This window comes from Zootoca vivipara, chromosome 5 (genome assembly GCF_965207765.1).
Source record: "Zootoca vivipara chromosome 5, rZooViv2.hap1.1, whole genome shotgun sequence".
NCBI lineage: Eukaryota > Metazoa > Chordata > Lepidosauria > Squamata > Lacertidae > Zootoca > Zootoca vivipara.
The window spans coordinates 28,551,483-28,563,608 of NC_142588.1; the positions used below are offsets into that span (position 1 = coordinate 28,551,483).

The 12,126-nt window shown below is 42.8% G+C and overlaps 1 protein-coding gene across 4 annotated transcripts in view; it reads left to right on the plus strand.

Annotated features, from left to right (window-relative positions):
• Nucleotides 1–86: 86 nt before the first annotated feature.
• LRRC20 (leucine rich repeat containing 20) overlaps nucleotides 87–12,126 on the plus strand; it is a 78,805-nt gene continuing 66,765 nt past the window's right edge. For 2 of the 4 annotated variants that reach the window (XM_035138430.3, XM_088670250.1), the window contains exons 1-2: nucleotides 1,358–2,304; nucleotides 7,910–8,028. In XM_035138430.3, the coding sequence (XP_034994321.1) occupies nucleotides 7,947–8,028 (82 nt within the window). In that variant the 5' untranslated portion in view covers nucleotides 1,358–2,304; nucleotides 7,910–7,946. Of the gene's footprint in view, nucleotides 2,541–5,289; nucleotides 5,468–7,909; nucleotides 8,029–12,126 lie in introns of those variants that run through there. The other 2 variants (XM_088670249.1, XM_035138431.3) reach the window with 2 other exon arrangements.

A 12,126-nucleotide genomic window follows, 5' to 3' on the forward strand; every position in this document is an offset into this window, starting at 1 on the left:
GCTCTGTGCTCCAACCTGTTGTTGTTGTTGTTGATCGTATCTTTTCTCTCCGTGGTTGTGTCAAATTCTTTTGTAACTGAAAATCAATAAACCAAAAAGAAAACCAAAGATCTCCTTTGCATTTTTTGATGCTGTGCACAACTGCTGGATGAATGCAGACATAGGAGCAAACTTACGGGCTGAAGGCCCTTCAGAGTCCCCCAAATAAAATATTTGAGGGGGTCGAGTCCCTCCCAAAAACGTTGCTGGGCATTGCCATTCAAATCGTGTGTATATGCCGCAAATTCTGAGGGGCTATGTAAGGTGGGGCTTACCTAAGCCCCCACCCAATATTTTATTCAAGTAGGCAGCTCTGAATGCGGACATCCTTTGCACATATAGCCCAGGAGGCCCTGTAAACAGCCAGCTACTGTGCGTCTGTCATATTTGTGTTTACTTGAGAACAGCAACTTAGGATGGTAGTCAGCCAAGTTTTTTCTCAGAACAGACCCACTGAGATTAATTTCCTTAGCCAGGTTCATTAATTTCAGTGGGTCTGCTCTTGAGTAAAACGTGGTTGACCACCACCCTTCTGTGGCAGGGATAAACAACCATGTGAGTGGGTCTCTGGCAGAAAGTCCCATTGAGCAAAGTGGGGATTTACTCGAAAGTAAGAAGTAGTCTTGGGCTCTATTGAGTAACATCAGATTTTGAAACGATCCTTAATAGAGCCTGAATGCAGGCTGGTGTTTATTTATTTTTCTCTATTATGTAATTCTTCATCACCATAGGTAAAAAAAGAATGAATGTTTCTTTTGGCACACATGGCAACATACTTAATAACAAGGCGGAAGGTCAAATGTACCAGATAAACTTTATGCTCTTGACCTTGAACAAGGCAGTTCTAGAAAAGAAATCATATTTTGCTGGAGAGTAATAGAAGTAAACCTGTAAATCCTGTGTCACACCAGGACTCACTGGTGAGTTTAAGTGTACCTACCGTATAGGATTAGCCTCTAAGAGCAGAAATCTGCAAATCTGCTTCATACTAACAGTGCCTCAGTAGACTGTGTGTCAGCATATTGCTGACAATTTACGGTACTCCAAAACTCTAAAGGTGACATGATCTCTAGCTCCTGCTACCTCCTCCAAGTAAACAAAGCAGCTTTTTGTAGCATGAAAAATCACTGAAGGGAAAAGAAGGGTTAGTGCAGCATCCTGTTCTCACAGTGGCCAACTGGATGCCTATGGGAAGTCTGCAAGCAGGATCTGAGTGCAACAAACAGCACTCTCCCCATGCTATTTCCCAGCAAGTGCTATTCAGAAACACACAGAGACAATGAAGGGGGAACATAAGCATCATAGCTAGTACGTTTTAAAATTATTATTTTTTATTATATTTCTGCACTGCCCTTCAGGGCAGATTACAGTATAAACAAAAAATAATACAGAACATAGTAAACTAAACTGTAACACCCACACCCAGTTCAAAAGGCCACCGATTGTTTAATTAGCCAAAGGCCAGGGAGAAGAGGAATGTTTACGCCTGGTGCCTAAAGTATAAAGGCACTAGGTGAGTCTCCCTGGGGAGAGCATTCCACAACTGGGGAGCCACCACAGAAAAGGCCTGTTCTTGTTTTGCTGACCTCGGGGCCTCTTGTGGAGAAGGCACATGAAGAAGGGCCTCAGATGATGATCGCAGGGTCTGGGTCAAGAGGTGGCCCTTGAGGTATTGCAGTCCTACTATAAACTGCATTTGCTTTGCTTTCATAACCCTGAGACCTGATGGTGAAGAGTGGGCGGGGCTATACACGAATAGTAAAACAAACCAACATGCAAGGTGGGCTACTGAGTTTGTTCCTCACGCACACTAACCCCCCCCCCCCCAACACGCAAAGGAGTAACATTCAAGCGCAGCTCTTTCTCTGATCGGATAGCTTTCTAACCGGAAGGAGGACTGAATTACTGTACTGTAAAATGCAAACACGGTATTCCGCGGTGGCAGTCTAAAGTTGGCCGGTCGCTCCCGGCACGAGGCTTGCAACAGGGGGGGGGCGCTCTCCAAACGGGGAGGGAATTGGGTGCCTGTTCCCTTTTCCCTTGCAGGCTCGCAGGCCTCCTTGCATCGGCTCCTGCACCGATTGGCTCTCCTTTGCTCTGCCGCCGCTTCCCCCTCCGGCTCCCTTGCGTTGGATTTCCTCCATCCCTCCAGGAAGGGGAAAGGCAGCTGTTGCTGCTCTTCACCATGGTCTGCCCCGCAGGTGCGTGGAGGTGCAGCGGCGTTGGCGGCGTGCAAAGGACCAGCTTGCCTTAGCTAGCTTTCCGGTAAGAGGCGCATCTGCCAACCCGCAAAGCGGAGGTTGGGGCGGCGGCGAGGGCGAGGGAGCGCAGGAGGCTCCGCGGCTCGTGGGGAAAGAACCGAGCGCGGCGCACAGCTTCCACTTCCGGCTGCCATTCAGCTGCAGAGCGGAGGACACAAAGGAGAGGGAACCTGCCGTGACCCTGCGGCGGCGGCGGTTGAACCACCGCTCCCATCGTCCCTGGCCATCCGCCACGGCAGGGTGGGCTGATGGGAGTTGTAGTCCAAGGCCTCATTTCCTTTAACAGGCATTGAGTGGAAACCCCTATTAAACACAACATTGGTGTGTTGTGGGATGCCTTTTCTGTCTTTCTGTTTTGCAGCTGCCTCTGCTGTTCTTAGAATGAAGGGATTTCTTCCCCCCGCCCAAGGAAATGAAGGGTTTAAAACAAAAAAAAAAACTGGTGGAAGGAATCTTCTCAGGGAACAAGAACTAGGTTCTGCTTTGCGTGTCGTCTCCAGTTTCAAGTTAGATTTATAGCTTGTTCCTGTTCCCTAGGCAGTGGCTCCAAAATGCCTTCTCAGTGAAGGCTCGCCTCCAGGCACGATGCTATCTCTTTAAAACACATTATTTCCCCCCAAAGAATCCTGGGAACTGTAGTTTCTTTTGTTTGGTATTGTTTTCTTGCCCATTCATTTTTATTGGTTTCCCCAAAAAATTTTTTAACAAATGGATCAAATTGAATGGAACTTTGGTTTTGGTTTTTAAAGGCTGCTGGGAATTGTAGCTCTGTGAGGGGCGAACTACTGTTCTCCGCATTTGGGTTGTGTATGGAAAAGGATGTGCTTTCAATGCATGATGTGCACACAACTTTAGCTGGGTCCCCTCAACCTGATACATCTTGATCTAGTCAGTTCTGTTTGGTTGTTGCAGTTCTTTTTTTCTGGGGGGACGCATGCCCCTAAACATTTTGCGAATCTTTGTACTTTTGTCCATTTACTATATTTATTTTTCCTGATCTGAACTATAAAATGGTGATTTGCTTGAGTCAAAACGAGAGTACCCCTAAACATTTTTTTAGAAAAAGAAGCACTGGGTTGTTGACTTGTGAAAGTAACATTTTGGGGGAAGTGACTGTTTTGTGTGTTGGTTTGCAGAGCCTATACAGTACTCGATAATCCTCACGTAATTGTGGAGGGCAGTGTTATGCCAGACTGGAAAATATTTAGTGGGGTGGGGAATGATTAAAAACAGCTACAAGCCTATGCCCAGAATCCAGGCTAAGTGTGAGAGAAATGTGACCTTGGAATATGAGAAGGGCAGGTTGGTATCTCCGGATTGCAAAGTACTATACTGTATGTTAGGGCTGGGCGATATCTGGTTTTCAATATCACAATATATCCCCAGCTAAACATCACTATATGCCGATATATCACATAAGCGGGTGGCGGTGTGATTTAAACCACTGAGCCTAGGGCTTGCCGATCAGAAGGTTGCTGGTTCGAATCCCCGCAACTGGGTGAGTTCCCGTTGCTCAGCCCCTGCTCCTGCCAACCTACCTAGCAGTTCGAAAGCATGTCAAAGTGCAAGTAGATAAATAGGTACCGCTTCGGCGGGAAGGTAAATGGCATTTCCGTGTGCTGCTCTGGTTGGCCAGAAGCGGCTTAGTCATGCTGGCCGCATGACCCAGAAGCTGTACGCTGGCTCCCTCTGCCAGTAAAGCGAGATGAGTGCCGCAACCCCAGAGTCGTCCGTGACTGGACCTAACGGTCAGGGGTCCCTTTACCTTTAAACATCACGATATACCGTTATATCACAATATCCGAATGAAGATGGAGCTACATAGAGGCGAACATGGTAATGTCCTGGCAACTACTACTGAGTGACGGGTCTAAATCACCACACACTGATGAAATCATCAGCAGGCGAGCCAAAATGCATCAAACAGGACTTTGGTTGAGGGCTTGGATACCAAATGGTGGTATTCAGGTCCAGGATAATCCAAAATACAGTGATGAGTCACAGTGAATGCAACTAATCAGGGGAAATGTTGAACAACAACAGCAAAATCTAAATTTGATGCATATAATTATAGGAAAATTAATGACAGCATGCTTCAACTGAAGATTTCTGGAGAATATATTAATGTTCTATGCAGTTTTAGGGGCAAATTTAAAATTGACAAAAGTAGTAGATTTAGTAAAAAAATATTAATGAAACTTGCAGTAAAGGCATTACAGACGGGAGAGAAAGACTTCTCTCGTGCACACACAGGCAGAAGGGGAGATGGGAGTAAAGAAAAAGAGTTAAATAACAGGGCAACGTTTTTTGTTCTTACTCTGAAGAAAACAACCTCAGTTTCTTCTTTCACGGGGGGGGGGGGTTAAGGAAGGGCTGCAGAATCAAAAGAAACAGAGGAAGCACTGGCTGGCTACACAGTTTTCTGAAAATCGCGATGTTTGCCAGATATCATTTTATGAAACCGTTATTGTGCTGTGGACTTCATAACTGATTTAGAACGATATATTGAAAAATCGCTCAGGTCTACTATATGCAGTCATCTTCAACCATAGAAAAATAATGCAGCACTCACAAGTTGTAAGCTTTTTCAAATGTTGTGGATAACTTTAAAAAGGCTGCTGTCCTAGGCATGCTTACTTAGAATTAAGTTCCCTTTGAAATCAACAAGGCTTAATTACTATGCCAGTATGTAGAAGCTTGTGGCATGTATGCTGGTTAAATGCAACCATTTACGGGCTGCAGTGCATGGTAGTGTTGAGCTTGTGTGTTCTCCACTCGAATACAGTTGTGGTTGGCAGATGGAGGCTGTGTTATACTCCTAGTTTTGTACTGTACTCTGAGATTCGTTCAAGGCATAGATAACCCCCAGTCCCAGACAGGTTTAGTATTACTTGTTTGGCAGTGTCCCTCAGCTCAGCAGATTGGTTTTCCACCACTGGTCCAGCAGTTTAATTTTGCTATTCTGTCAACTAAATATAGGACCAAGCTGCTGGGCTGCTTTTGCGGTGGCTAGAAAAACCTCTCAGTATTTATTTGCATGTATCTTTACTAACTTAAAACGCCAGCAGAACTCACTAACAATTGTAGACTGGAATATGCTGAGCATTGGGCAGTAAACGTTGGACCAGACCACATAGACGGGCCGGAGTCTGACATTTTACCAGCATGTAAGTAATCAGATTGCTCCAGAAATTGCTGGTAATACTTGTGTAATTTATTACCCGGACAGCTAATAGTGACTATATTCCTATTAGACTGAGAAAGGGCCTTCTCAACAGTGGCCCCTCCATTGTAGAACACCCACCCTAAAGAGGCCTGCCTGGTGCCTGTTTTAATAAGCGCCTTTTTAGTCTTCCAATTTAATAATGTCTGTGGAAATAATAATGGGCAATATGCAACTTGGAGTAAGCTCATTGATAACAGTGGAAAAGTTGCGTTGCTTTGAGTATGTCTAGAGTTAGTCCTTTCCTAAGTAAATTGCCTCTATAGCCTTCAATATTCTCTGATTTGGGTTCCGTCTTTAATGCCAAACTGCATGGAGCCTTCTTCTAACTTTTCTTCATATGTAAAGGGAGATATTTCTCCTCTCTTCCTTATTTCATCTTATGTCATTTTAAATTCACCCACTGGGATACACACAAACAGTTTTATCGTTCAAAGGTGGGGAACCAGATGCAAGCCTGTTGATTTCGGTTGGATTTCCTTCCCATATGTTTGCTTCAGATTTCAGAAAGACTGTTAGGGTAAACTTTATGTGTAGTTTGTATCCCTGGCACTGAACAAGAGTTGTATGTGAATACTATCTGTAGTCTTATAGTTTAACCTGCTTTTTTGTTTGGGGCCGATACGTATTATTATTATTATTATTATTATTATTATTATTATTATTAATTTATTTATTCATACCCCGCCCATCTGGCTGGGTTTTCCCCACCACTCTGGGCGGCTTCCAGCAAATACCAAAATACATTAAAATATCACAGATTAAAAACTTCCCTAAACAGGGCTGCCTTTAGGTGTTTTCTAAATGTCAGGTAGTTGTTTATCTCCTTGACCTCCGATGGGAGGGTGTTCCACAGGGCGGGCGCCACTACCGAAAAGGCCCTCTGCCTGGTTCCCTGTAGCTTTGCTTCTTGCAGTGAGGGAACCGCCAGAAGGCCCTCAGCGCTGGATCTCAGTGTCTGGGCTAAATGATGGGGGTGGAGATGCTCCTTCAGGTATACAGGGCCGAGGCCGTTTAGGGCTTTAAAGGTCAGCACCAACACTTTGAATTGTGCTCGGAAACGTACTGGGAGCCAATGTAGGTCTCTTAGGACCGGTGTTGTGTGGTCTCGGCAGCCACTCCCAGTCACCAGTCTAGCTGCCGCATTCTGGATTAATTGCAGTTTCCGGGTCACCTTCAAAGTTAGCCCCACGTAGAGCGCATTGCAGTAGTCCAAGCGGGAGATAACTAGAGCATGCACTACTCTGACGAGACAGTCTGCAAGCAGGTAGGGTCTCAGCCTGCGTACCAGATGGAGCTGTGTCCAGCCGCCCTGGACACAGAATTAACCTGTGGCTCCATGGACAGCTGTGAGTCCAAAATGACTCCCAGGCTGTGCTCCTGGTCCTTCAGGGGCACAGTGACCCCATTCAGGACCAGGGAGTCCCTCACACCCGCCCGCTCCCTGTCCCCCAAAAACAGTACTTCTGTCTTGTCAGGATTCAACCTCAATCTGTTAGCTGCCATCCATCCTCCAACCGCCTCCAGGCACTCACACAGTAGAGCCTTCCTTGTTATAAACCAGGGGTAGGCAACCTAAGGCCTGTGGGCCGGATGCGGCCCAATCGCTTTCTCAATCCGGCCACGGACGGTCCAGGAATCAGCGTGTTTTTGCATGAGTAGAATGTGTCCTTTTATTTAAAATGCATCTCTGGGTTATTTGTGGGACATAGGGATTCGTTCATTTCCCTCCAAAAAATATAGTCCGCCCCACCACATGGTTTGAGGGACGGTGGACCGGCCCATGGCTGAAAAAGGTTGCTGACCCTTGTTATAAACTATCTAGTTTCTTTGATAGCTAGAAGTACATGAAAATATTTCACAAGGATTGGTAGTATTTTACTCCCCCTCTTACTCAGGTGTTCAATGGTGAGATAAACTGAAAGATGACAGAGACCCACTTTTAATATATTACTTACAAAAGAAAGGAAAATGACTCTCAGCTTTCCTGCAGGCTGCTGACGAAGAGCTGTAACTTCTACAAGCAGAGGCTTAGCCCTTTTATGTCCACGTGTATGTTTCCTACAGCATAAATTCACATCTGCTGGCCAGCTTCTGCACTGCAAGATATATTTGCCTCTTGAACTCATTGCATGTCTCAGGCAACACCAGTTGCAAAGAACAACAGGGGACTAACGGACAATATTTTCTTAGAATTGTCCCAGTTATGTTGTCTATTTGTAAGGATTCTTGGGGGCGGGGGCATCCTGGCAGTTGTGGTCGATGCTGAATTTTAGCTGCATGTTGGTTTTAGAATAAGTGCTATTTGTCTGTCTTCAAAAAATGTTTTGAAAACCTTTATGAAGTAAGTACTAGTACAAAGGAATCTGTTGTTTGTTTGTTTTAGCAACTTCCAAAGTGTTTTCTTGGTGGGACGTGACTGCATGCAGAAAAAGATGGGAGAAGCAGTTGCCAGAGTAGCCAGAAAAGTGAATGAAACGGTTGAAAACAAAGCAGATTCGCTTGGTAAGTTTATTACTTTGGCTTTCCTCTGGAATATTTATTTCACTTATCAGTGGCCCATCAACGCCAGTTCCCTAGGTGACATAGAAAATACCGGTATAGTAAAATGAATTAAAAACCACAATTCCTCTAAAACTAGAATTCGACAGAGCAGGAAGTGAAACACGTATAAAAACAAGACAATTGTTTCAAAGCAGAGAGAATCACAGCAACAACAAGATAATACACCCTAGTTCTACTCTAAGCTGTTTTAGCTACTCTAAGTATGTAAACAGCAAATATAAAAACAAACAGAATTTCTTCATTATATAAAGCACAATTGACTACTAATTTGAAGGACCTCTTTAGTATCAAAGTAAAACACGTAACAATCAGCCTCAAAAATATATGCAAAAGTCATAGCCATAGTAATCAACTAAACAAAATATACCAGGAAGCAACATATTACAATGTTCATCATCACCTAAAAAGTATATAGGTCATTTTTTAAAATAACGTAGACAATTAAGAAAAAGAAAACCCACTTTACAACCACAATACTTGAATCAATCAAATCATTAAATGAATCAACTGCTTGACAACGAGAGGTGGTGGCCTCTCCTTCCTTGGAGGTTTTTAAGCAGATGTTGGATGGCCATCTGTCATATATGATCTAGTTGAGATTCTTGCAATGCAAGGAGTTGGACTAGATGACCATTGGGGGGAACCCTACCAACTGTACAATTCTTTAATTCTATAATGCAGTTAAATTCCCAGTCCTCTGTACAGCAATAAACACAACTTGATCTGGCTACAGCGAAGAATATTCAGTTTCATTCAAGCTCACCATTACATGGTCAACACACATCCATCAGATGCAGTGATACTCAGTCTAAATCAATATACACAAACTTCCTATTTTAGCACATATTACATTCTCCACTCTATCCAGTTTGGGATGGTTCAAGCTTAGAAGACGAGGGTGTAACCCGCTACTTGCAGCCCCGATTTCTCTTTTAAAAGTTGTGTTCCGTTTTTTATTCAATTGACCTTTGAATAATGATTCAAGTAGTGGAGGAGAAGGCAAAGGAACACAACTCTTGGTCTGATGCTTGGATCAATCACTGTTACAATTCCTATGGTGCTCTGGCTATAAAATATACTTTATTGTGTTTCTCCCCCCTTACAATACCTTGTGAGGTTGGTAATTATACAGGGCTGTGATTGACAAATTTTCAGAGTTCTACTGGTAAATGCTGAAATGACGAAGGAATTTAAGAAGATAGGAAGTAAAAATAAATCCATCAATTCATTTTTCAGTTACAGGTTAGAAATGTAATGGCTGATCTCATCTTTACTGCTCTGCATAAGTTTCCAAGTCTGATTTAAGTTACTAACCCACCTTTTCACTTGTTCACCTGCACATTTGTTAGCTTAAAAGAGAGTAGGGGAGTGAAGAACTTTTGCATAGCTTCCTTTACCAGGCCTCCTAGGGATGGGTTTTTTACTTTTTGCATGTGACCTTTTCAAGTCTGTGCACAACCTTCTCTTGGAACAATATACTGTACAGGTAGTAACAAATATATATTAAATATGCAGGCTGGGTATTAATTGAATTTGTTAAATCATGTTACTAAAGGATATAATGGAGGATGAGGCCAACTCTTGCAAATAATTATTTGTTACACCTGTAATCCTATCCAAGGAACGGATTTGCTTAGCGTCAGCAATGCTTTTGCATCAGTTGAGCCCAGATCATTACCTGGGCCTCATGAGAGCAACACTCATAGTTAGTTATATCTATGATGTTGTGGTTTATGAACTCTTTATTCACTCTGGCTGGACATCCAGCAGGTGGAGTTGTTTCACTGCTAACCAAGAAGCAACTCTCTCAGCCCACTGATTTTTCAGCTCTGGCGATAGTGAAAAAATGAAAGTGTGAGTCACATCATCTCTTTTTTGTGGGCATCTTCTGATGGCATGTTGACATATTGATGGCAGTTGACTGAGCTGAGAGGTGCCTGATGCAAAGAAGGTGGGGAAACACACAGATCAATCAGCCAATCAAGTATTTACTATTATCAACTCGAGCAGGAAAGAAAGTACAAAATATTTTTAAAAAAATACAAAATCACAGCCCCTAAAGAAAAGGCGGAAAGTTGGAAGCTAACAACATTAGCAGGTCAACATTCGAATATTCTACCACCTGTTCAGAAAGGGATTTATTAGTTCCCGCAAGGAAGATATTCAAAATGATCAGCACCTGTTCTTGAAGTTAACTTTAGCAAATCTGTCGTCTAGAATCTTGGAGGGTGAAATGTTAAAACGTGCCAACACAACTGCTCCTTGGCACTTGAGTTTTGTTGGAAAATAGTGATATGGCATGCAGGGAAGCATTTGGAAGATTCTTACTAGCGGCACTCAAAGAGACAGCAAGACATCCTTGCAGATGCTGACTCACTGGGGTCAGTCCTCGTAGCAGGCAACTTGAATTTGATATGGTCTCTTGCTTGCCATTAATACTAATTTAATTGATGGACCGTCCATATGGTTATAGGAGCAGTGAATGGTTTTACTGTACAAGAAAGCAAAAAAGATAGAAGCGCCCATGCCTGCAGCTACTTGTTACGACAATTTGGATCTGTGCTATAAAATCATTATAGATTTAATTTAAAAGGCAATGTGGTATTGATTCAGACTCTTGACTACATAAAATAATGCAATGGAGTAGAAAAACTGGTTGAGAATGAACCTGATATGTGGGGAAACATTTTTATATTTAAAAATGTGACCTTTAGTGAAATCCCGTGGGCTTGTGCTTAGAGGAATATCTCTTGAAGGAAGAATATGCGAAGAATTAGATACACACAGGAATGACACGTGTAATCAAAAAGGCCTGAGCTAGCTTTCGGTAGAATCATTGGGAAGTTTTCGTTATGTTATTTAATTTATTAAATAGTTTTATACCTCATTCTTCAAGAACAAGAAGCCTCCCAAGGCAGCTTACAAAAATTGCAAGCAAGAACTGTGATTTTAAATACAATTAAAATCCACTAAAAGGTTCTATTAACAATAAACAACCAGAAGACATGGCAAATAAGAGACCAAGTAGTTTTTGAGGTGTTAAAATCCCTTGCATATTCAAGTTTGTGTGTGTGTGTGTGTGTGTGACACATTAACACTTACTTATGAGCAATATGCTTAGAATTTAACATCCAATGGCATATGTTTGGGGTTCCAATTAAGGACATGCTCAGTACCTGCAAGAATGGGAGTTTAGTGGCAACTCTGGGAGTTTCAAAGGAAGAATTACGTATTTTAATAAAGTAACAAAAACCAATAAGAAAAAATGGAATTGATTATGGGGTTTTTGTTTTAAAAAGCAGAAGTACAACACGAGCAAGCGGGAACGAAGTTGTATCTTTAGTGCAAAGTTTTAGCTCCATCTTTAATTGAAACCCACTCTGTGCTAAGGCTCATTAATGAGAAAACGTTGATACGATCTGGCTCCTAGCAAGGAACTATGCAAGGCACCTCCCAATGTGATTAAAATGTTAATTCCTGAAAGTATTGATGCATGCAAGCCCAAAAATACAGCAAAAATCAATATAAGTAGCAGGTATTTCTTGAAGTGAATAAATTGCATCTCTGTGAGTGATTTAAATAACTATTCACAAGTCTTCATTGAGTAAGAAATGCTTTTTCATCGGTATATTGTAGCCAGTTTCTTACTGGGCATTTTGGGTCTTTTGGTTGTTGAACCGAATGACCGACACAATCAAATTAGGTTCTAGTCCAATCTCCACATTGTTTAACAATTTTTGGTCTGCATGTCGCTACTAACGCAGATTGCACCTAGGCCTTGCGACATGATTCAAGATGGATGGCCAGGTGCTCTGCCAGTGGGAAAGACACTAGTTATGTCACCAGTTCATAGAGAGAGGTATGACCATAAAGCAGAGGTGGAGAACCAATGGCGCTGCAGATGTTGTTGGGTTCCAACACCCATCAGCCCCAACCAATGTGGACAATGGCGAGGGATGATGGGAGTTGTGGTCCAACAACAACATAGGGAAGGCCACAGCTGCCCCACCCATGCCAAGGAATTTATCAACAAAGTAT